Source organism: Balaenoptera acutorostrata, chromosome 6, assembly GCF_949987535.1.
Source record: "Balaenoptera acutorostrata chromosome 6, mBalAcu1.1, whole genome shotgun sequence".
Classification (NCBI taxonomy): domain Eukaryota; kingdom Metazoa; phylum Chordata; class Mammalia; order Artiodactyla; family Balaenopteridae; genus Balaenoptera; species Balaenoptera acutorostrata.
The window spans coordinates 38,360,654-38,387,094 of NC_080069.1; the positions used below are offsets into that span (position 1 = coordinate 38,360,654).

The 26,441-nt window shown below is 42.8% G+C and overlaps 1 protein-coding gene across 1 annotated transcript in view; it reads left to right on the forward strand.

The window, feature by feature from the left end:
- The window catches only part of FBP2 (fructose-bisphosphatase 2), a 37,689-nt gene extending 15,833 nt beyond the window's left edge, over positions 1 to 21,856 (forward strand). The window contains exons 4-7 of the mRNA XM_007176967.3: positions 3,299 to 3,439; positions 11,756 to 11,893; positions 18,285 to 18,404; positions 21,439 to 21,856. Coding sequence (XP_007177029.1) covers positions 3,299 to 3,439; positions 11,756 to 11,893; positions 18,285 to 18,404; positions 21,439 to 21,636 — 597 coding nt within the window. The 3' untranslated portion in view covers positions 21,637 to 21,856. The remainder of the gene's footprint in view (positions 1 to 3,298; positions 3,440 to 11,755; positions 11,894 to 18,284; positions 18,405 to 21,438) is intronic.
- The last annotated feature ends 4,585 nt before the right edge of the window (positions 21,857 to 26,441 follow it).

Here is a 26,441-nt window from a genome sequence, read left to right on the forward strand (position 1 = left end):
AAACATAAAGACAAGAGAAGAAAATAATTAGGCTGCAATGAATAGTTTTAATTACCAAAAAAACTTCAAAAAAAAAGACACTATAAATAAAATTAAAGGGCAGATGACAATTGATGAAAATGTTTGTAACATATAAGGTATTTATATCTTTCATATATAAAAAGCTATTAAAATTAACAATAAGAAGATGAGTACCCTGATAGAAAAATAAGCAATGACATCAAACAGGCAACTTACAAAATAAGAAATAAAAATGGTCAATAAATATATAATAATTTACTTTATTAATTTTATAAAATGGAAATTAAAGCAGATGTCTTTTTTTGCACCTATCAAATTGACCAAGTTGAAAAGACAATACTATCTTATGTTTATCAGATTCTGCACGGCAACTTTTCAATATGTATCAAAAGTCTTTTACCCAATACTTTTATTATTTGGAATTTCTCTTGGGAAAATAACCAGAGAAACATATGTTTATGCACTAGATTTTTCATCTCAGAGTCGTTCTGATATTTTAAAACATTTGGAGACATCAAAAGGATTATATAATACTATAAGTAACTCTACACACATAAATTTTATAACTTAGATGAGGTAGACCAATTCTTTAAAAAGCACACTACTATTACTCACTCAGTATGAAACAGATAATTTGAACAGCCCTATAATTACTAAGAAAATAGAGTTCAAAAGAGATATCTCTAGGCCCAGATGGTTTCACTGGAGAATTATACCAAATGATTAAAGATTATTCAATCTCTTCTAGAAAAGAGAAGGGAAAGGAATACTTCCCAGTTTATTTTCTAAAGCCAGCATTACGCAGATACCAAAACCAGATGAAGACAGTTCAGAAAGGAAAACTACAGACCAATATCTCTCATGAATAGATGTAAAATCTTCAACAAAATATTAACAAATAAAATTCAACAATGCATAAAAAGAATTATATACCATGAGTAAGTGGGTTTACTCCAGTGATGGAAAGCTGGTTCAATATTCAAAAATCAGTCAGTGTAATCCACCATATCAACAAGCTTAAAGAAGGAAAACCATAGAATCATGTCCATCAATGAAGAACAACCATTTGACAAAATTCAACACTCGGTTATAAAACAAAACAAAACAAACAAACAAAAACTCACAGGAAGCAAGAAATAGAGGGGAAACTTCCCTCAACTTGATAAAGAACATCTATAAAAAAACAACAGTTGGGCTTCCCTGGTGGCGCAGTGGTTGAGAATCTGCCTGCCAATGCAGGGGACACGGGTTCAAGCCCTGGTCTGGGAAGACCCCACATGCCGCGGAGCAACTAGGCCCGTGAGCCACAACTACTGAGCCTGCGCGTCTGGAGCCTGTGCTCCGCAACAAGAGAGGCCGCAACAGTGAGAGGCCCGCGCACCGCGATGAGGAGTGGCCCCCACTCGCCGCAACTAGAGAAAGCCCTCGCACAGAAATGAAGACCCAACACAGCTAAAAATAAATTAACTAATTAATTAATTTAAAAAAATAAATTTATTTTAAAAAAAAAGACAACAGCTAACATTATATTTAACAGTGAAAGACAAAATGCTTTTCTCTAAAATCAAGAACAAGGCAAAGATGTCCAATCTCACCACTGTTATTCAACATAATGCTGAAAGAGCTAGCCGGGGCAGTGAGACCAGAAAAAGAACTAAAACCATACAGATTGGAATGAAAAACTGTCGATAGGATGGTCCATGTAGAAAACTCCTAAGGAATCTACAAACACCAAAACCAAAGCCAGCTTCCTAGAACTAATAAGTGAATTCAGCAAGGTCACAGGATACAAAATCAACATACAAAAATCAATTGGATTTCTATATATCAGAAATAAACATATGGTAACTAAACTTTAAAATATGATACAATTTACAATTACTCAAGAAACAAAAAAGGAATAGTAATTCTACCAGTAATTACTGATGCAAGTAATCAAATAATATGTCTTGTATGGAGAAACATACCATGTTTATGGGTTGGAAGACTCAACATTGTAAAGGATGTTAATTCTCCCCAAACTGATATATGTATAGGTTTGACTCAATTTCTCTCAAAATCCTGGCGAGATATTTTGTAGATATAGATAAGGTTATTCTAAAAGTTAAGACTATATGATATTAACAGAGGGATAGACACATGTTCAAAGGAACAGAACAGAGAACCCAAAAATGGTTTCACACAATTTATGGCTAACAGATTTTTGACAAAGTTGTGAAAACAATTCAATGGAAGAAGGAGGCTTTTCAACAATTAATGCTGGAGTAACTGTATATCCACAGAGGGAAAAAAAAAGAACTCAACCTAAACTTTATACTTTATACCAAAATCATCTCAAAATAGATTACAGGTTTAAAGGTAAAACTTTATTTTTTATTATTATTTTTGGCTGCGCCACATGGCTTGTGGGATCTCAGTTCCCCGACCAGAGATTGAACCCGGGCCATGGCAGTGAAAGGCCGGAATCCTAACCACTGCACCACCAGGGACGTCCCTCCTTGCCTTTTTGAGCACAAGGAAGTAGGGAGAGACGAGCCCTTCAAGAGATACCTGGAAAAGTAGGTTGTGAAATCCAGTCGCAGTTGTGGCTCTGCCCCTCCATCAAGGACATTCGCTCTTCCTTCATCAGCATGCCTGCCTTGCCCTGTCTCTCTGAATTCCCACTCCCATTGGCACTGTTAGTGCTGCTAGCCAAAGAGAGAGGCTTCCTCAAGAAAACGTCCAGAACTGTAGACTTGGGGACAGATAGGGGCAGGGTCTTCAAGGGGCAGCGCATGGACGGTGACGAGCTCTGGGCCCAGCTGCCTGGGTTGACTCCAGCTCCTCTTGATGTTGGGTGAGTTATCCAGTCGCTCAGGCTCTGAGTTCTTCATCTGAACGATGCAGGTCATAAAGGTATCTACCCTGGAGTGCTGTTGTGTATGTAGAATGAGGTACTGAACAAAATCAGAGCTCAATGACCTTGGTCGTTATAATCATCAAGGAGCATGGCTTATGATTTTTAAGAGAAGGTGTAGTTTTAGCACTTTGGGGTGCTGTTCTTGGCAGGATGGAGACAAATAGGTTCAGAAAACAGGGAGAAGTCCAAGAATGGCCTTTGCAATGGTTCAGCTAGAACCATTCATTAACATGGCAACGCGTTTCGTCCAGATGCATTTGCTGTGACTTGAAATTCTAGAACTGCGTTTCCTTCAGTGGTTCAAGTAGATCTGAAATGCAGGCCTCTGGCAAAGGGTTCTCTCCAGAGACAGTAATGTTTCCCTTTTCTCTTTTGCAGACCTCAGAGGATGAGCCTTCTGAAAAGGATGCCCTGCAGCCGGGCCGCAACATTGTAGCCGCGGGCTATGCACTCTATGGAAGTGCAACACTGGTGGCTCTTTCCACGGGGCAAGGAGTGGACCTCTTCATGCTTGACCCAGTAGGTACCCAATAAGGCAGTATGGGCCTTTGTGCTTTAATTCCTGTCTGAGATAATTTCCTAGTCATTCCTAATACTTGCTTTTGGGGCCAGAGAGTCTAGTTTGGAGAGCCAACAGAATCATCTAAAAACATTAAGAACCTCTGTTCAAGTGAGGGCATTTGAGGGGTTCTACAGAGTCAGTCGTAGCAACTCAGGCCCTGTTCTTAAGGAATTTATGACCAAAAAATTCATTCAGCTTCTTTGGTTTATGGGAATACAATGACTTAAGAATCCCAATGATGCCAATTTCCAGACAGAAGCATGGATTCTTTAGAGTAGCACCATCCAATAGAACTTTCTGTGATGATTGGCTATGTTCTGTAATCTATACTGTCTGTTACGGTGGCCACTAGCTTCCTGTGACCATTGAACATTTGCAGTATGATTAGTGTGACTAAGAAACTGGGTTTTAAATTTTATTTCTTTTTAATTAGCTTAAATAGCCACATGTGACTAGTGGCTACCCTACTGGACACCAGTTTGGAGGACTTCCCCTAATACACATGTTCTTCCCAATGGGAGGAGTGACTGGTAGAAAGCTATTTTATCAGATTCTGTGTTGTTCTCCACACTTTCCACAATGAGAAAATGCTCAGTAGCAGAAGGGGAAGAAGCACAACCTCTGGGTAGATGAAAAATATGATAGCACAACGCTGTTTGGAGGACGAAATAATTGGATAAAGACACAAGAGTTCAAAAATAAAGGGTGAGCCTTCATGGCAAATGTACATTAAAAATGTTCAGGAGAAATTTTGGAAAATATGTGTAACTTATAGAATTTCTCTTTTAAATGATGGATGCTTTGCTTATGACTTGTGAACTACTTTGCTAAATATAATCAAGTCTTGTGAAAACTCAAATAATTTTGACCAAAGTCCATTTCAAAATTTCCAGCATTCCGTGAAGCAAAAGCTGTTGTTCAGTATTTCAACTTAATTTGAAATTACAAATGTTTATTGAGCATCTAGTGTGTCCCCAAATACCATTCTAGGCAGTGGAGGGAGATAATGCACTGATCAAACAAACATTTTAGACAAACATTTCAGGATTTTACATGCTGGTGCATGTGAAACCACACAACTCAGATTGGGACTTGAACTCACTGTCTTTTAATTGAGATCACACACCTGGTCTCAGGTCTCAGGTTCTTTATGTCTAATCACAGAAAGAATTCAGTGAGAGACAAAGTGATAGGTGAGAAGTGGATTTACTTAGAGAGATACATATTCCATACACAGAATCTGTCTCAAAAGGCGAGAATGGCCACAGGACATGGGGTTGTCTTGGAAAGTGAGAGTGGCCAAAGCAGAAACATACTCCACAGACAGACTGTGGGCCATCTCAGAAGACAAGAGGCCCGGAAATATGAGGTGGTTAGCTTTTTACGGGCTGAGTAATTTCATAGGCTAACGAGTGGGAGGGTTATTCCAACTATTTTGGGGAAGGGGCGGAAATTTCCAGGAATTGGGCCACTGCCCACTTTTTGGCCTTTTATGGTCGTCCTTGGAACTGTTATGGTGCTGGTGGGTGTGTCATTTAGCATATGCTGGTGTATTACATTGAGCGTATAACGAGGCTCAAGGTCCACTGGAAGTCAAGTCTTCTGCCATCTTGAGCCTAATTGGTTCTAACCAGTTTTTGTTGTGTCCTCAATGTCTCTGTCATTCTTTTAAAGGTTGTGCCCTGCCCCCTTCTTTCCTGTTTCACATGTGAGTGGATGGAAGGGGGTTACAAATTTCAAAACAGTTAAACTAAACTTTATAGTATGGAAATCTGGTATCTTTTATTTTTTAAAATTTTTATTTATTTATTTATTATTTTAAAAATTTATTTATTTATTTATTTATGGCTGCATTGGGTCTTCGTTGCTGCACGTGGACTTTCTCTAGTTGTGGCGAGCGGGGTCTGCTCTTTGTTGTGGTGCGTGGGCTTCTCATTGCTGTGGCTTCTCTTGTTGTGGAGCATGGGCTCTAGGCACACAGGCTTCAGTAGTTGTGTCATGTGGGCTCAGTAGTTGTGGCTTGCAGGCTCTAGAGTACAGACTTAGTAGTTGTGGTGCACGGGCTTAGTTGCTCGGCGGCATGTGGGGTCTTCCTGGACCAGGGCTTGAACCCATGTTCCCTGCATTGGCAGGCAGATTCTTAACCACTGCGCCACCAGGGAAGTCCATCTGGTACCTTTTAAAGTCTAAATTTTTCACATATAAACCCATCAGAGCAAAACGCATTGCTGTGTCGGTTTACTGATGCTCTAATTTCTCCTTATTTTCATAGAAGCAGGAATCTGTAGTTCACAAATAATGTTACTGAGCCCAAGCTCGTTCTGCTTGCTGCACGACAGCCAATAAATTGGGAGACAAGGTGTTGAGGCAAGGAATAGCGACTTTATTTGGAAAGCCGGCAGACCGAGAAGATGGCAGGTTAGGGTCCCCAAAAAACTATCTGACCGGGGTCTGGATGCCAGTTTCATTTATAGAACAGAGACTGGGAGGAGGTGAGGAAGTGAAGTAAAGAGGCCATTAGTTTTGCCTGTCTTGGCCAACATCGGGAGGGGATGTGTTAATTTCTTCTTTTCTGCAGCCATTCACAGGTGGTCAAGGTCAGATTATCTCCCTGTGAGCTGAGCAAAGGCACTTTAGTTTAACATTCAGCCACAGGGTAAGGGTTCCCTGTGGCAGTCCATTATGTATGATTATAATAACAAAAGCAACGAAAAGCAGAGGTTAAAGTCAAAGAAACAGATTGAACATGGAGTCTGATTTAACTCTTCCCTGTTACAATAATACTCTCAGAATAGTAGCTGACAGTTAGACAGTGCTTATTAAGTGGTGGATAGGTATCTGTTCTAAGCAACTTGCATATATTAATGCATTTAAGCCTCACAACAGCCCTGTGAGGGTAGGTCCTACTATTATTCTCATTTTCAGATGAGGAAAGTGAGGCACAGAGAGGGTAAGTAACTTGCCCAAGGTCATGCTAGTAGCAGTGGAGCCAAGCGTCACACTCAGGCTGTGATAATTGTGATTTATAAGAAAAAAAAATATTTGATCATTCAGATTGAAACAGGAGGGAAGGGGACAGAGCACGACCTTTGAAAGAATGACATAGCCCGAGGACATGACTTAAACTGATTAGAACCAAATGGGTCCAAGATGGCAGACAAGTCAACTTCCACTAGACCTTGAGCCTCAGTATATGCTCACTGTAACACATCAGCAAGCTAAATCACACACCCACAGGTGCCATGACAGTTCCAAGACTGACCTTAAGGATCAAAAAGTGGGCGGTGACCCAGTTCCTGAAAATCCCTGCCCCTTTCTGAAATAGCTGGAATACTCCTCCCACTCATTAGCCTATGAAATTACCCACCCCTATAAAAACTGACAACCCCATACCCTGGTTCCTTTCTCACCTTCTGAGATGGCCTACACTCTGTCTGTGGAGTGTGTTTCTCTATAAATAAATCCACTTCTTAGCTATCACTTTGTCTCTCATTGAATTCTTTCTGCAATGAGACATCAAGAACATGAGCTTCATTAAGTGCTGAAACCAGGTGTGGGATCTCAGTTGGAAGACTGGGTTTTGGCCAGGTTTGAGTCCTAGCAGTGTGGGTTCAAGTCCCAATCTGGGTTTAGGCTGTGTTCGAGTTCTGGCACAGGGGTTCAAGTCCCAATCTGAGGTGCACGGTTTCAAGATGACCAAAATATATTCCTCATATATTTGTTCTTCATCCATGGTTCCTGGCTCACAGCTCCCAAAACCCTTGGAATTTCCTAAGAGGTGAGAGTGCTAAAGGTGTCTTTTGTTATGGTAATGAGGTGACTTTTGGAAGGCTCCTAAAGGTGGGGGCCGATTTCCAATGGACCCAACCACGTGATTAGAGGGTTGGGACTTTCAATCTCACCCCCTGGCCTCTGAGGAGGGGAAAGGGACTGGAGGTTGAATAAATTACAAATGATTTAATCAATCATGCCTATAATATCTGTATAATGAAGCCTCCATAAAAGCCCAAAGGACTGGGTTCAGAGAACGTCTGGGTTGAGACTGAGGAGAGTGGTGAGCCTGGAGAGGGCAGGGGAGCTCTTCACCATTTCCCTGTGCATCTCTTCCATCTGGCTGTTCCTGAGTTATAGACTTTTATAAGAAACCAGTGATCTAGTAAGTAAAATGCTTCTTTGAGTTCTAGGAGCCACTGTAGCAAATTAACTGACCTGAGAAAGAGGTCCTTGCTGCCAAAATCTTGGCTTTCCTACATACCGATGCTGAACAGAAATATGGAGACAGAGTTATGGAGAAGAAAGAAAGCTTTATTTCTTTGCCAGGCAAAGAGGGAACACAGTAGGCTAGCGCCTCAAGAACTGTGCCCCCTCCCTGGGGAATAAGGAGATGTCTTATAGTCAGGGCTCATGGTCAGAGGTATGTGATAAGGATCAAGGCAGTAACAGTCTTGCATTCTTCTGCAAAGTTTCAAAAGGGTGGGGTTGCTGACAAGATTAGGGTTGTGCAGGGTCTCAGGTGGTCAGGTCTCCTAATCTTGATGAGCTTCTCTGATCCCTTTTATCTTACCTTAGGTGGTTTCATGGCTGCTCCTTTCTTAATTAGCAACTATTCGAATCTGCCCTTTGGAACTCAGGGAAAGTCATGGAGGCTGGAGTCTTGCCTGCAAGAAATGGGGGGCAGAAAGGCCTCTATGCCTGGGAGCCCCACAGGGCCCTGCTTGGTTTCATCCTGGGAACCTCTGATTTATGGCCGGTCAGAATTATAGGTGACAACCTGGGTTTGGAACTGGCGTCTGAAGTGTCCCCACTTTGGGAGAGGGCAGACTTGTAGGACTGAACCCTTAACTTGTAGAATTGATGCTATCTCTGTGTAGATAGTGTCAGAATTGAGTTGAATTTCAGACACACTGCTGGTGTCCGAGAATTGCTTGGTTGAATTGTTGCAGGAAGGGGGACCCCTTCCAGGGCCCGACAGTGGGCTCTTGTCTAACATTTAGAAATGAATTGTCCAAGGAGACAGGTGCTGACAAAGCAAGAGACTTTATTGGGAAGGAGCACCCAGGCGGAGAGCTGTAGGGTAAGGGAACCCAGGAGAACTGCTCTGCCATGTGGCTCACAGTCTTGGGTTTTATGGTAATGGGATTAGTTTCGGGGTTGTCTCTGACCCATCATTCTGACTGAGGGTCCTTCCTGGTGGTGCCTGCATCGCTCAGCCAAGAAGGATTCCAGCAAGAAGGATTCTGGGAGGTTGGTAGGATATATATATATGGATAGGGGTCTCCTCTCTCTTTTTGACCTTTACTGAATTCTTCCGGTTGGCGGTAGCTTATTAGTTCCATGTTCCTTACCAGGACCTCCTGTTGTAAGATGACTCATGCAAGTGGTTACTATGGTACCTGACCAGGGCGGACAGTTTCTGTCAGTGGTTCCCTTAACAGTATGTGTGGAACTCCTCCGCTACCCACCCCCCCCCAACACACACACATACACACACATAAACACACACACAGAGGAATTGGCCTTGGCACACCAATTCACAGGCAGTTTTGTGCTTAACTATTATACCAGACAATTTTGAATAAACTCTCTCGATTACAAGCAAAATATCTCCAAGAAAATTCTGAAGTGGTTCTAAGGGTAGTAGGGAGGTGCCTTTGGCTCAGGGGTCCAGCTGAAGGATTCTAGAGACACAGCTCATGCTTTCCACGTTCGGTCACGATAGGGGGGCCCAGTCTGGATACAGGTAGGCCAGACAGCTTGATTACACATCAGAAAGAAGAGACGAACCATAGCATGCTCTCTGCTGAGCTCTCTTTATTAGCCTGAAAACCCTTTGGATCACATCACCCTACTACAAAGGACACTTGAGCAAGGACACAGTGTATGAAGCTGAGGACTAGTTTGAAAGGTTGACTTCAAGTTGAAGCAGCTTATGGCAATTGTCACAGGTAGAAAACCATAGAGGGTGGCCAGCAGGTTACTCAGACAGGGCCTCACAGGCCAGAGTTCCTTGGTGTGGCAACAAGAGCCTGCCTGATCTGTGAGTTTGCAGGGCTGGTAATTTGATTTTGTCAGAGCACACATTTTGTTCAGGCACAGAGGGACCACCTCACGTTAACCAAACTCTCAATTGTGGCATAAGCCACAATGACAAGGCATTTGTTTACAAACGGCAGATATCATTTCTGGGTGACAAGGATATGGTGCTTGATAATCAGGTACCCTCTTCTCAAAGCTGGGGGAGGCCCCTTTAATATTCAGTGGGTGCCAGTGATCACACAGTCAGAAAAAGGCATTTATTTTCCAGGTTAGAGTAAGGCTCCACAGCCAGTTCCTCCATCCCACAATAGGGAACAACTCTCCAGGGGCCTGAGTGTCTACACCCACAGCCCCTGGGGTGGATAAATAAGTGAAGACATTATTTAGACAACAGTATCTGTCTTTGATCTTTGCTGATAAACAAAAAGAAAAGGATCCTGGCTAAACTAAGTGAAGGACTTACTGTATTAATGGGAAAGCTCAGGCCCCAGGCTAGAGATGGGCAGGTCTGGGAAGCAGGATTCACAGAAACGGTCCCACAGGACAGCCAGTCTGGTCTGGACACCACCCCTGATGCTGTGTCTCGCTCAGGTTTCAAATGCCAGGGAGGAGTATCTATTTTGCTAAGCTCAGTCAGGTGCCTGACCTTGGGCTAGAGGAGGCCCAGCTTAGAGTCTTCTTAGACTGGCATCCAATGAGAAAAGTTAATTATTCAAAGGCAGTTCGGGTGCTTTTAGGACGTGGAACTCCATGCTGAGCTGCTCCAAAGCAACAAATGTCCAGAGCAAGTTATTAAAGCTCATGACCCAGAGACCATCAAGTACTTCCCTGCAACATAAGAAGCTGGTTTACTAGCAAGGGAGAAGGCACTCTGGAGGAACCGTGAGGCATCGTACTAAGAGGGGGTTGGCTTGGGCTTATTATAGCACTTGGGGTTTTGCTTGATGATTCTAAGGAGTATTTGAGAAAGAGAGGGTCAGTTCTGGATTGGGTGTTGTCTAGATGTGGGTACAATGAATGATTGTGTATCTCAGTTTGTATGTAGGAGGTGGGAAGTTTAAAGTGAGGGTAGAGATTCACTGGTAAAGAAGCACTCATCACTCACATTTGGCAGAAGAGAGGCGCGTCGAGTTGTTTTTGCACTTGAGTATCCTCATCATTGTCTTGTTTCAGACACAGTCAGTGTGGCCTTGTCTCTTTGTGGGAGTGTTGTAGACGTTCATTAGGAGCCTTCTAGCTGTGGGCTGTCATCTTGGGGGATTTTTACTTTCTCAGTCTTCAAAGTTTAATCAAAACTGATTAGATTTCCAGGGTCTGATTTTCTTCCTAGTGACTTAGAGAGACATCCCGCCTTTCAAAGTGAATCTGCAGCTAGCTAATTACATTCCTAGGGATGAGACCGTCAGCACTCTAATTCTGAGGATTTAAAAAACATTTTTTTATCAACTATTCCTCATGCTGAGTGAATACAGTTTCTGATTGAAGGGATTTCTCTTTACCCCTATAAGAGTAGTTGGGATACAAGGAACTTTGAATGGTTTCCAACACTGAGTCGTTAAGATAAACAAAATAACTGGGGACTTCCCTGGCGGTCCAGTGCTTAAGACTCCATGCTTCTGATGCAGGGAGCACAGGTTCGGTCCCTGGTTGGGGAACTAAGATCCCACATGCCTCACCGTGTGGCACCCCCCCCCCCCCAAAAAAAGCTGAACTGAATGTGGAAGAGGATGGCAAAAACAGTATAGGAAATACAGGATAAATAAATTAAAGAAAAATAACTGGACCACAAATTAGTGATCTAACTGCATCCCCCACCTTCATGACAAATCCCGTTCGAGTAACTTCTTCCTCTCATTGTTGATGGCCCAAATCTTCCTGAAAACATTAGGAATTAACCGGGGGTGAGAACTTGGGGGATAAATACAGCTAGGTTCTTTACAAATGAGTAACCTAGCTACGGTGAAAGTTACAAAGGAAATTTTCCCTCTTTTTCCTTTGAATTATTTTATTTCTTGTTCTATCACCGCTTGAGCTGCCTCTGCAGGCTCCATATTGTCACTGTTGTTTATATAACTCATAAAAACATCTCTGGGCAGGCTGCAGAGGACCTGGCAAACCCCAGGGTTCTTTGAGCAGACCCACATCTTCTACTGTTCTCTGGTTGTTGGAGGTGTGTGCTGTTGGCTTCTGTTTCCTGGTATCTCTCTTCTTCCTGGTGTTTCTCTTCACCTTTCTAGGCTCTTGGTGAATTTGTCCTGGTGGAAAAAGATGTCAAGATTAAAAACAAAGGAAAGATTTACAGCCTCAATGAGGGCTATGCCAAGTATTTTGATGCTGCCACCACAGAATATGTGCAGAAAAAGAAATTTCCTGAGGTGAGTGAAGAAAGCTAAGGCAGAAGGTGGGGGGAATGCTGTCTCAGTGGGTTCCTGTTTCGGGGATGGCTGTCGGGGCCTGGCTGAAAGAGGTTGGTGCCCCTGTTTATGGCTCTGGCCCATATGAGAATGGCGGATTCTGACTTTCTTCATAAGCAATCAATATCTTTCATAGCTAAACTTTACGTACTATAGGTAATACTCCCCAGGTGAGTTTTTCCAGGAGAAATTGTCTATGAAGAAGGCAGAGACCAATGTTTCAAAATCCAGAGTTTCAGGCCAGAGCATCTCCCCTGTCATTTTTTGCTGAGCTACCACCTGTGCTGATTCTGGTCACTTAGTTGTATTTAGGTGGAATAAGTACGTTTAAAAGTACCATTCATACGCTCTAATATCAGGGCCTGGTGTTTACTCCAAGTTTTAGGAAGTTCTTTGGCTCTCAATGTGATCACCGAGTCCTGGACTTCATGTGGCTACTAATATAGCCCAAACAATCCAGTATGTATGTCTGCCATACAAAGAGCGCTTTTAAGACAAGGTGTGGCAAGGAGTCAGAGCATTTCCAGATCAAGAATGTGAAGTCTGGGGCTTCCCTGGTGGCGCAGTGGTTGAGAATCTGCCTGCTAATGCAGGGGACACGGGTTCGAGCCCTGGTCTGGGAAGATCCCACATGCCGCGGAGCGGCTGGGCCCGTGAGCCACAACTGCTGAGCCTGCGCGTCTGGAGCCTGTGCCCCGCAACGGGAGGGGCCGCGATAGTGAAAGGCCCGCGCACCGCGATGAAGAGCGGTCCCCGCACCGCGATGAAGAGTGGCCCCCACTTGCCGTAACTAGAGAAAGCCCTCGCACGAACCGAAGACCCAACACAGCCAAAAATAAAAATAAATAAATAAAAGTTCAAATAATCAATACACTGTTGAAAAAAAAAAAAAAAAAAAAAAAAAAGAATGTGAAGTCTGACCTACACTGGAAGTGGCTGGAAAAGCATTGGTGTGACGTGCCAGCCTGGCTGCCCCTGGAAGCCCTTCACGAGCTCCAGGGAGAAAGAGCTCAGGATTCCAGAGGGTCCAGAGCAGATAGTCAACAGGGTGCTGGGACCTGCCTCTGCTGCCTTAAACGGAAGCTTTAGAGAGTTTTCTTCTTTCTCTGTTCTGTTTGTTCTTTAAGCAAAATTCTTAGAAGTGCAGTCTCCTGTACCACTCCTTTGCTGTCATGCACAAACCTGTTAGATATCTTAAGGGCAGAAGTAACAGGATATGAATTGTGAGGTTGATAAAGTCAAAATTATTTACAAGTTCCCAGTCTTGGAGATGATTTCATGGTTGTTCCCATTCTAAACTAAGATGCGCCTCTTTTAGAACCCATAAAGGAAGATACTTATTTTACCACTGAAAAACCAAACTCGTATGAAAAAAAAAAACCCATAAATCTTTTTGACGGAGAAGTTGCAAACTGAGAAAAAAAGTAATCACCGCACATATGACCGACAACAGGTGAACAGTCTGTCTACACAAGGACCAAAATACAAGGATGAACACCCAAACAGAAAACCAGGCAAAGGGCACAATAGTGCAAGTCATGGAAGAAACAAATATCCAGTCAGCAAATGGGAAGATGCTAATAAAAAAGAAATGCAAATTAAAATGCAACATCGTTTCCACATATGAGATTTGCACAGATCTAACAGATGAATAGTGCTCAGTGGTGTGGGAAAATAAGCACTCTCATAAAATGTTAAAGGAAACATAAATGCCACAACCTTTCCGGGGGGTGGCAATCTGGCAATATGATTTCAAATATTGAATATTCAAATCTTTTGACTTAGTTAATCCTAAATTTCCCCTGGAAACTGATCCTAAAGAACTAATAGGTCAAATAAAAAAAGATAAATGAACAAGGATATGTCACTGCAGCATTGTTTATAACAACAACAAAGGAACAACTGAAGTATTGTATCCATCAGGAGGGATTGGTCGGGGGCATCTGCAATATTCTAGTGAAATATTGTGCCACGCATCTATTCATCCATTAGGAAGGTAAGTGCTTCTTTATATATTGGTAGTGAAACATGTCCACAAAATACACATATATATGTGAACGTATTTATGCACACAGATATATAGATAGTATGTATGTATGCATAACATGTCTTAAAAATGTGCCATCTTGTTAATAGTTGTTTCTGGAAGTTGAGGTTTTAGGGTTCTTCACTTTCTCTTGTGTGAATATGTGCAATGATCATGTGTTACTGAAAACGGATCATTCCAACTCTCTTTGTAGAAATTATTGCAAAAGCATTGTCATTTGAAGAGGCAATCAAAGAGTATACAACCAAGAAAATTTAAAGGGAAAAAGCATATCAAGTAGTTAATTAATAAAAATATAATTTTTCTGGATTTTATGTTGTTTAGTATAGTGTGAGTCAGCTTTTAAAAATTTGTAATATGTTGTGGTTTCTTCTTCCATTTATTTATTTATTTTATTTTATTTTATTTTATTTTATAAATTTATTTATTTATTTATGGCTGTGTTGGGTCTTCGTTTCTGTGCGAGGGCTTTCTCTAGTTACGGCAAGTGGAGGCCACTCTTCATCGCGGTGCGCGGGCCTCTCACTGTCGCGGCCTCTCCTGTTGCGGAGCACAGGCTCCAGACGCGCAGGCTCAGTAGTTGTGGCTCACGGGCTTAGTCGCTCCGCGGCATGTGGGATCCTCCCAGACCAGAGCTCGAACCCGTGTCCCCTGCATTAGCAGGCAGATTCTCAACCCCTGTGCCACCAGGGAAGCCCCTCTTCTTCCATTTAAAATGAATGTTTACTTTTGCACTTAATAATGGAAAGAAAATAGATCATTCTGTTTTGAAAAAGAAGTCCCCTTACTCCTGTAGTTTCACCCTCGGGAGGCCCCTCTCTAGTGTGAGCAGGCAGTGCTCCTCCAACTCCTCATTCTTCCTGAGGCCATTGCTTCCCTGCAGGATCTTTGTGTTCTGCCTGTCATTCTCCCACACACCGCACCCCCGGGAGATGGGAAGTGGTCCAGGCACTTTTCTTTACCCTCTGCCATTGTGGAAGGAGCAGTCCTCCTTTGCTGTTTGTCTCCTGACAGTAGCAGATTCTCCTATCCCTGACTGCACTCTTCTATTAGTCATGATAATAGTAGCTAATGTATACTGTGTCAGACACTGTTCCTAGTGCTTGTTGTGTACTAACTCATTCAATTCTCCAACAGACTACAAGATAAGTATTAACACCACAGTCCCCATTTTACATATGGGGAAATTGAGGCCCTGAACAGTCAAGTAATGTTACCGAGTTCAAGCTCTTCTTGCTTGCTGCATGGCAATAGAGGCCAATAGAGAGACGAGTCACTGGGGCAAAAAATAGCGACTTTATTGGGAAAGCCAGCAGACCAAGAAGATGGTGGACTAGTGTCCCAAAGAACCACCTTACCTGAGTTAGAATTCAGGCTTCTTTTATACTAAAAGGGAAGGGGGTGTGATTGTTTGTTGCAGACTTTTTGGTGTCAGAATCCTTTGTTCTTGCAGCTGTCAACATAGGTCAGGTCAGGATGTTCCTGTAAATCTACAACAAGACAAATGTTATTCTCTGTTCTGCAACTTTTTATCTCTATATGAATGGAAAAGTGACCTTTGAAGGTCAGAGCCTTGAGAATGGCTGTCCTGTATATTTCAGCCTAGAGGCAACAGTCTTAATTTGTAGCAAAAGCAATAGAATAGGAAGGTTAAAGTAAAATAAACAGATCCAATATGGAGTCAGATTTGTTCTTCCTTATTCAGTAACTTGAGTAAAGGTGACCTTATTTAACTGGTTGAGCCAGGATTAAAATCTAAGCCTTCTGTTGCACAACAGATCTCTAGAGCTTTTTTTCATCTTGTAAAACTGGAATTCTACATCCATTGAACAATTCCCCATTTCCTCCTCCCCGCCCGCATCCCTAGTAACCACATTCTCCTATGTGTTTCTATGTGCTGGATTACTTTAGATACCTCAGATAAGTGGAATCATGTAGTGTGTGTCTTTTTGTGACTGGCTTATTTCACTTAGCATAATGTCCTCAAGGTTCGTCCATGTTGTAACAAGTGACAGGATTTCCTTCTTTTTAAAGTTTGAATAATATTCCACTGTGTGTATATACCACATTTTCTTATCCACCTATCTGTCAATGGACACTCAGGTTGCTTCCACTTCTTGGCTATTGTGAATAATGCTGCAGTGAACATGGGTATGGAGATATCTCTTTGAGATTCTATTTCCTATTTTTTTAGGATAAATACCCAGAAGTTGGAAGGATGTTTCCTTTTTTTTTTTTTTAAAGTTTTTCTTTCCTGTCATTCCCTCTTTAACCCTCTTTGCTCCATTGTCTTCCCTTTATAATCCTCTTTTATCTGTGTTGCCAAATCCAGCGGTCATGTTTCCACCTTATGTTACCTGACCTTTCCATGGCATTTAGGGCTGTTTACCCCTTCCTTGACCTTGTGTCTGGCTTTCCATCCACCTTCCTAACCATCTTCTTAGCCTCTTTTACTGGCTTCCACACTTCTGCCTGCCCTTCATGGACTCTATTGACTCTACAGGACTCTATTCCAAACAAACCTTTCAGCTCACACTTGGTATCCTGCCAGGGTGAACTCATCCAGTCTCTCCTGATGAAATTCAGATCTGCTTGCTCCTCAGACACCTAGAACTCCACATGTCCAACTCTGACCCTCCTATCCCCCACCCCCCACTAAACATACACCCCCAAGCCTGCTCCTTCCTGGTTCTTCTTCTCTTGATCCATACTGCCTCAACCATCATACTCATTCCCAACAACATTAAGGGAGTGAGTCGAGAGGATTACCTCTTTCTTATGCCCATGTCTAATCATTCACTTGGTGTTATCAACTCTACTTCCTAAATATCTCTCAAGTTAGTCCATTTTCTTTATCCCTATGGCCATTGGTCTAATTCAGACCTGTGTTCTTTTACCTACTGAGAAGTCTCTTAATTGGCATCTGAAGGTGTTTTTATATACTTAATATCATTATGTGAATAAAATGGAGGAGGCAAAATCTCCCATGTAAGTTTTTTTTTTCCCATGTAATTTTTAAGGTAACAACCTGAGTAGTGCTTTCAAGAAATCTCACGTAAATGAAATTCAGTAAGTATTTTCCCAGCACGTACTTTTTGCCTCACACCAGGCTGGGCTCAGGGAATGCCAAGATCAAGCAGAAAGTCTTTTCCCCAAGGGCGTCACAGACTGATGGAGGGGCCTGGCTTATGAATATAAATGCTTATGAAATCAATGCATTTTATTGTGGCTGATGCCACACAAAACACTGGATATCTGCCCTGAGGAATTTTGGTGTTTCCCTGCACTGTCAGAGAATTATTAGATTAGACACAGAAATGTCAGATGGGTCACTGAATGAGGAAAAGCAAACCTGCCCAAACCATTTCATCAGATAGTCGTGCCTTACCTGACATGCCCTACTTGAGGGAAATTATGAACTTTGTTTTTTTCAGAACAAATATTCTTTTCATTACATGACTAATGAAATTGAGGTTTATAAGGAAGTTGTTGTATTTCTTTGCATGATTTCTAAGGCTCTTTAAAATAATTTTGCCAGTGAATAAACACTGCTTACACTAAGTGCAAAAGTTGTCATGGTTCAAGGGAGTCTGGTTTTCAGAAAGCTGAAAAGTGCTCTGAACTCTGGGGGCCAAGGAGGAGATTCAAGGAGCAGCCAAACAGTTGGCGTTTGTCTGTACTTCCTTTTTCTTTCTTTTTTTTTTTTTTTATTTTAAATTTTTTATTTATTTATTATTTATTATTTTTATTTTTGGCTGTGTTGGGTCCTCGTTTCTGTGCGAGGGCTTTCTCCAGTTGCGGCGAGTGGGGGCCACTCTTCATTGCGGTGCGCGGGCCTCTCACTATTGCGGCCTCTCTTGTTGCGGAGCAGAGGCTCTAGACGCTCAGGCTCAGTAGTTGTGGCTCACGGGCCCAGTTGCTCCGCGGCATGTGGGATCTTCCCAGACCAGGGCTCAAACCCGTGTCTCCTGCATTGGCAGGCAGACTCTCAACCACTGCGCCACCAGGGAAGCCCTTTCTTTCTTTTTTTTAATTTTTTTTTTCTCGTTAGCTTCTGTCTTAGGACACATATTGTCTCTCACTTTAAGTAGTCCAACATTTAATGAGTCCAATCACTAGTTGAGGTTTGGGGGTGCCTAATGAATGGAATGCTCAGTTATATAATATTTTCAATTCCTAAGCTAGTGGGTGGAAGAAGGAGGCCCTGGAATGCAGAGGTCGCACCAGCTGGATGTGTGACCTGAAGCAGGTGCTGAGTGATTGCTAAGCTCACTGCATCTTGTCTCTTCCCTCTCTGCCTTCTAGGATGGCAGTGCTCCCTATGGGGCCAGGTACGTGGGCTCCATGGTGGCTGACGTGCACCGCACCCTGGTCTATGGAGGGATCTTCCTGTACCCAGCGAACCAGAAAAATCCGAAGGGCAAGGTAACTCTCCTTTGTCTGCTGGCTGAACCCGTTCAGGGAACCAGTCAGAATTCGCTTTCTCATGCCTGCTTTTTGGCTACTGCCCTGTCCTTGGCATGTCTGTCTGCGAGTGGGCAGGTGGAAGAGAAACGAAGTCTATAACCCATTAGTGAATTCTGAGGCTGTGGTAGAAGCTGTGGAGAAGGAGGCGGCTGAAGTTGTTGTTATTGGTGATTGTCACTGGTCTTCCGCGGGCCTCACGCCCCTCAATTCACTGTGAGTCAACTGTGTTCATCTCCCACTTTCCCCATGCTGTGTCTATCTTTCAGCTTCATCAGCAACTGATTTTGCATCATAGACCCTTTTGAGAATTTAATGAAACTTATGGACCCACTTCCCAGAAGAAAATTACATGTAAACATACACATTACATATGTTTTCAGGGGGTTCACGATGATCTGAGGTCTACCCAAAAATTCCCTAGAGAGTTCCCAAAGTCCAGACTAAGCACTTCTGCTCAGAACTCATTCAATATTTCTGGAAAGGTAGCTCCTGGAAGGTCTCACTGCAACTTTATGATCCCAATGCATCTGTTTTGAATAGACACCACCATGGAAAGGTGTCTGATTTTTAGCCAGTCACAGAATCATAGGTAAGTAGACAAATCCAGACAAAGGCCTGTCGTATTCTCTGACACACCAACAAGTAGCCACATGTATATATGTCTCTCAGCATGGGCGACCTGAATTATTGGAATGCCAGATTCAAAGCAACGATAAGAAATCTAACACAGCACATGAGACCAGAGAGGAGATTTTAATATGCAGATTGGTATGTCAGGCATTTTTTTTCACGTGAGTGTTTAGCTCACCTATATTTGCTGGTTGAACTAAGAGTCACAGATAAATCTGCTGGAGGAAAGAAAAGTGTTACGGAGTATTAAGTGAGATAGGGTAGAAGATGTGGAAATTCTTTTTTTTGGCGGTGCTGCGCAGCATGCAGTATCTTAGTTCCTCGACCAGGGATTGAACCCACGCCCCCTGCAGTGGAAGCGTGGAGTCTTAACCACTGCACCACCAGAGAAGTCCCCTATGTATTTTTTTAAATGTGGAAATTCTTAAGTAGAACCGCTCTTGCCACGTACTCAACGGGGAGAACATTAAGACTAATTATTACTAATTATTAAGATGATTTAAAATGAGTCTGAAAATATCCACATATAATTACAAAAACATTTCCATAAGCATGTATAATTGCATACATAGATCTATATTCATAGCACCATATTGAAAGTATCATTGGTTTCTGACCTCCATGTTTTAGCTCTCAAGGTCTCTGTGACCACATTTGTGTGTGTGGGTGCGTGGTTGGGTTCTCCTCCTATGTGCGCTTGTCTCTGTAGAGCAGTGTAGATATTGATCGTGGAAAAAAAATAGATTGCATGGCCTGCAGGTCAAGGTACCATGAAGATCTGGACATTGTGTTTTAAGATGCGTTTACTACAAGAATGGCATTTTAAGGTCAGAACAAACCTTGGCTCCGAGACAAGCTTTATGCAAGAATGCTGTGCTTATTTATTTGTTTGTTTGTTTACTTATTTATTTATTGTATCTGAATCAACATGATACAAACAAAAGCATGGTATGCTGTTTTCCCAAAATGGCAATAAATGCCCTCTACAGTCTTAATTTACTTTCTCCTCGATGCCTGGCTCTCCAACCCAGATTGGAGATATTTTGTTCCTCTCTTTGAAATAACAATAATTTAAAAATCAGCACAAGATATAACTATTTTCTCCAAGTAGTTTTAACAGATGCATTTCAAGAAAAGAATGGAAAGAAAAAGGCTGCACAGAGCTAGATCAACCACTTTGAAAGCTCGTTGCGGAAAAGGAGAAAATTTTTTAAACTACAGATTTTGTACCTATGGGGGAAGGAAGGAGACGATAGTATGATAGTGAGTCAGAGTGTGCAGCTAGAATGTCACCCTGAATCTAATGTGATGTGTGTGTGTGTCCACTGTGGGTCAGGGGATGGGGAGGGAGTCAGAACATAATGAGAGAAATAGACCCAGAAAGGACATTCAGTCAGCCCATTTCAATTCAATTCACCATATTCTAACTGGACACAGGACAGACACCTGCTAGTTGTCACAGTGACTTTTAGAAAGGCATTTCTTCCTCAGAACAGGCTCGGCCCTGGACCCATGTACCTGACTTGGCAAACAAAGGTGCAGGCTGATTTCCCCCCCCGCCCCCATTTCTGCCCTCCACTGGGAGCCCCTGTGCAATGTACACGGTAGCCTTGTTTGGACACTCTCTACATGTCAGGCAGTACTAGGAATGGAGAAGCCACAAAGACCAACCTTGACAGACCCCTCCCCTGCCCTCTAGGGAGGGCGTCCAAGGAGGAAGGCAGATGTTAAACAAACTTCAGAGTCAGGACTGTTATGAAAGGGGAAGTACAGGATACTGTGAGAGAGCACGCAAGGAGAGAGTTAACTAACTTAGTGTAAGGGGCCAAAAAGAAAGGCCATTTAAACACCAGCAAACTGTTCGGCCAAGTTGACACTTGAGATGTTCCTCCCCACGATGCGGGACACTGTGGTTATCCTGAGAGACTGGCCAGCACTCCTGAGGTGACCTTCCGATCCCATCCAAGCTTGACTCTTGACTGGCCATAAGGCCTGGCATATAGAGGCTCCTAACCGGGCCCCGCAGAATCAGTTCACCTCATTGCGGAACCAAAGAGAAATGAGTACCTAGATCTCATACTCCCAAGTGAGAAGGCCAAGCTCTCATAAGCACAAAGGTCACAAGACAGGTAGATATCAACCAGAGGTGTCCCCAAAGGCATATGTGATCAGTATCAGCTGAGACACCCAGCCTTCTGGAGAGCGTAGGGCTCGGGCAGCCGGCTCCGCTGAGACGCGCAAACGCACTCACACTAACGAGACAGCAGTTGAGCAGTTGGAATTCCTCGTGGAGCTTTAGGGGCATGGCTTGGGAATTTTGACCAGTTGCAACACTTGTCCGCCTGACTCTGTTCCTCTGCAGCTCCGGCTCTTGTATGAGTGCAATCCTGTGGCCTACATCATCGAGCAGGCAGGAGGCATGGCGACCACAGGCACCCAGCCTGTGCTGGACGTGAAGCCTGAGGCCATTCACCAACGAGTCCCCCTCATTCTAGGGTCCCCGGATGATGTGCAGGAATATCTCACCTGTGTACAGAAAAACCAGGCAGGCAGGTGGTGAGTCTGACCCCTCAAGCCCTCTTCTCTTTGTGTTGTACCTTGTTAAGGACCCTAGATGAATGATAGGTGAGTGAATGCTGGTGATGAGAAACAAAAGGCAAATCCACCAAATCACATCCAGAAGAGCAGTGGCCAAGTGCTCACGACAAGTCTAGAAGCCAGAGGCGAGTCTGTGGTCAGTGTAAAGGGCTAAAAATAAAACCCACATGTGAAAAGAACAACTTTGATTTGTCTTCTGTCATGAACAGTGACAAATAGGGTTGTGATTCTAAGTCTATCAGCCCAAGTAATCAGCAGCTGTCCACTTGTGGGCAAAAGGTACAGAGATCAGTTAAGAATTTGTCTTGGTTTGCTTAAAATTTGAACCTAGTGTCTGAGTCCTATAGTGATTAATTTCCTTTCCTATAAAATAGATATGTATATTTTATATATATATTTATTATATATACTTATATATATTCAAGGTATATAAATATATACATTATATATATTTAAATATATAAACGGCTGACTTAATTTCTTAGAAGTTTTTGTCTTATTGTGGATAGGTTTCGAGTTAGAAATCTCATGGGTATTAAATTCTAAAATTTTGGATCAAGCCTTTATTAGGAGCAATGATTTAGATAACCAACAACTATTTTTTTTTTTTTTTGATGAAAGATGCCTTTATTTATTTATTTATTTATTTATTTATGGCTGTGTTGGCTCTTCGTTTCTGTGCGAGGGCTTTCTCTAGTTGCGGCAAGTGGGGGCCACTCTTCATCACAGTGCGCGGGCCTCTCATTATCGCGGCCTCTCTTGTTGCGGAGCACAGGCTCCAGACGTGCAGGCTCAGTAATTGTGGCTCACAGGCGTAGTTGCTCCGCGGCATGTGGGATCTTCCCAGACCAGGGCTCAAACCCGTGTCCCCCGCATCGGCAGGCAGATTCTCAACCACTGCGCCACCAGGGAAGCCCCCAACAACTATTTGAATAGAAAAATGTGGTCACCTATTGACAAAGCCACATGCTAATTGGAATTAATATTTAAAAATTAATACCTACTTTTCTCAACCTCTTGACTTTTCCTTTTTAATATTTTCAGGAAATATTTTAATCTATCCTAGGCCCCAACCAGAGTGCACTGGTTAATGACCCTTCATTTGTCCAAATTATGTCTAGATTGGGATGGGGTGGCATATACATCAGAAATCTCAGCTTGCTTTTCCAAGCGTTGCTATATATGTTTATGGACCTGGAGGCCAAAAATACCTAATGAAATATTCACAAACAAATCCAGAAATATTTAAAACAATGATACATCAGGACAAAATCAGGCTTAACTCCAAAATTCAAGAATGATTCAATATTAGAAAATCCAGGGACTTCCCTGGTGGCACAGAGGTTAAGAATCCGCCTGCCAATGTAGGGGACACAGGTTAGAACCCTGGTCTGGGAAGATCCCACATGCCGTGGAGCAACTAAGCCCATGCACCACAACTACTGAGTCTGCGTGCCGCAACTACTGAAGCCTGCGCGCTTAGGGCCTGTGCTCCGCAACAAGAGAAGCCACGGCAACGAGAAGCCCGCGCACCGCAACGAACAGTATCCCCCGCTCACCGCAACTAGAGAAAGCCTGCGGGCAGCCACGAAGACCCAATGCAGCCAAAAATAATAAAATAAATAAACTAATTAATTAAAAAAAAAAGAAAATCCATTAAATAGTGCATTAGATTAAAGCAAAAGGCAGTGGTGGGGAGGTGGGGGCTAGGGGAAACCATGGGAAGAAACATTCCTTTCCCACTTTAGCTTTGGACAAGGTGGTTCATCTTTGGCAAGATGGATTTCAATTTGGATATAATTCAGGATTCAGTAGTGTTCCTCAGTCCACCTCTGCTTGGCAGCAGTAACAGAAGCAGTAAAATTTAATACGTAATCGAAAAATTTTCATCTTCCTCCACAAAACACAAGGATTTTCTAGGAAAAATTCTGATTCTAACTAATGGGCTATTAATACTTCATTAGACATTTCATTGGAAACTTTCTTTATCAGAAAGAAAGTTCAAACTGAAGACTTCAGCTGAAGTCTTCACTTCTTAGGAATAAATTGATGTGGTGAGCCACATGGTTTCAGGACTACACAGCCAGGAGAAGAAGGAGTTTTTGGAAACGAAGGTGGATGATAGCACCTTCAATCATGGTCTGTGTTGCTTTGATGAATGTGGTAGGTGCTCAGGGAAAGATCCATTCACTCACTACCCTTCTTCAAGCTGAGACTCTTGGTCCCTGCACATCAAATCTAAGAACGGGAAACCAGGGGAGAGTATGGGACTCACATTCTATTCTCAGTGGCTACATATCAAAGATTTGAGGGCATTGGTGCAATGGTGCCTGGGTGACCAGTGCTTTCATAGGCAGGGTCTGGAAAGACCCTCAGAAAGAAGTTGGGCTCTCTGGCCAAAATGATCTGAGAATCCCTTTCCTCTTGGTTTCTCATTCCCTCCTCATTGCCTTCCCAGTTTAGATGCTTTTGTCTATCTCAGGAGAAATCCAGTTGTTCTTTCCATTTTCCAGCAGCCCCCAAAGTACCCTCTGCAGGTCTGGCCCCACTTGGGGAAGGTGGGACCATTCACTGGTTTCTATTGTATTTTGGGCAGATGAGCTTCAGCAGCTTGGGGGGCAAACCCATTAACACATCAAAAGGAGAGAAGCATTTTAACAGATACTCTTTAAAAATAAGAAGAAAACATGGTGTTTCAAATCAGTGAGACATGAATGACTGGTGTTTGAATAATAAGCTAGTCATTTGGGGGGAAAAAAAAACAACAACCCAAAACCTAGATCCCCAAACATGTTGCAGATGCATTTCAGAATTAAACATACAAAATAAAACTGTAAACGTATGGCAAAAAGATAAAGAAGAATATATTTATGACCTTAAACGGGACCAAAAGACACAAAGCATAAGATATAAAGGAAAGACAGATGTGAATATATCAAAATAAAAACAATACACCACATAGTTAAAAGACAATTGATAGCTTAGGAGCTTCAAGATGGCGGAAGAGTAAGACGCAGAGATCACCTTCCTCCCCACAAATACATCAGAAATACATCTACATGTGGAACAGCTCCTATAGAACACCTACTGAATGCTGGCAGAAGATCTCAGACCTCCCAAAAGGCAAGAAACTCCCCACGTACCTGGGTAGGGCAAAAGAAAAAAGACAATTGATAGCTTAGGAGAAAATATTTGCAACCTATAACAAAAAATAAACATCAAGAATCATACATATTGAGAGGAAAAGGAAACTATCCTAGAGAAATAAATTAAGGATATAAAACTGCAATTTGCAGAAGAGAAAACACAAACAGTCAATAAACATGTGAAAAGATGGTTAGACTCTCTGATGATCAGGGAAATGTAAGTAAAATAACATCACTTTTCACTTATCAGATTGGCAGGGTACAATGAAGACTGAAAACATCAAATGCGCTAACAATGCAGGGAAATGACCCCGTTCCCTCTGCTGGTGAGAGAGATGGTGGGGACAGCCTTCTGGGAAGGCAATTTGGCAGTTCTGTTTAAATGGACAGCCCCTCTGGCCCAGTAGTCCTACACTTTGGTAGGTATAAAACAGCCTATATTAGTCTTTTAAAAATTAAGTATTGCTTGTAATGGCAAAAAGATGAGAGCAATTTAAATGTCCACTTGTAGGGAGATAGTTGATTTGTTGTACAGCAGTTTAAATAAGTTGGGACTTACAAACCCATTCCAGTCTTTTATGAATATGGAAATAAATACCTTAAATAGTTTTATACAAAAGCATTCTTAACATCAAAATAGACAAATGCAGAAAGAAAGAAATATATCATCTAGCACCCTAAGGTCTTTTGTTTCTTTTTAACCTGATGAGAATTAACATGTTCTTTACTCTCTGGCTTCACTTTCATGAAATGAAATCTAATCGCTTTTTTTTTTTTTTTTTTTTTTAGTGAGGAAGAGAATACAAATGAGAAAGATATAGAGGGAAAGTAGGAAATGGTGGGTGGGTCTATAAGGTGGGTCTGTATATCAGGGTTCTCCAGAGAAACAGAGCCGATAGGGGACACACACACACCTATGTTACAGTCTTGAGGTAGAATTCCTGCTTCCCTGGGAAACCTCAGTTTTGCTCTTAAGACCTTCAGCTGACAGAAGAGGCTGAAGGGGGTCAGGACAGGCCGTCTCAAAATGTGCTGCTTTGGCATATTGATTATTTTGAGCTGAAGGCACTTGAGGATCAGCAGATCCAGGAAGAGCTTTCTTTTTTTTTATTTATTTATTTATTTATTTTTGGCTGTGTTGGGTCTTCGGTTCGTGCGAGGGCTTTCTCCAGTTGCGGCAAGCGGGGGCCACTCTTCATCGCGGTGCGGGGACCGCTCTTCATCGCGGTGCGCGGGCCTTTCTCTATCGCGGCCCCTCCCGTTGCGGGGCACAGGCTCCAGACGCGCAGGCTCAGCAATTGTGGCTCACGGGCCCAGCTGCTCCGTGGCATGTGGGATCTTCCCAGACCAGGGCTCGAACCCGTGTCCCCTGCATTAGCAGGCAGATTCTCAACCACTGCGCCACCAGGGAAGCCCCAGGAAGAGCTTTCTGATCTGCCCTTTCTACCTAAAAGCAGGTCATGAAATTTCCCACGAGAGATGTGCCCTCCCTGTACCAGGAGGAGAAATACGTGCTTGTCACCAGAGACTGGGAGTCCACACGGAAGTGGATCTGTGTGAACAAACCTGCTCAGATAACCCTCATCTTCCACTAGTTTTGCATCCCTCTGCCCCCATATAC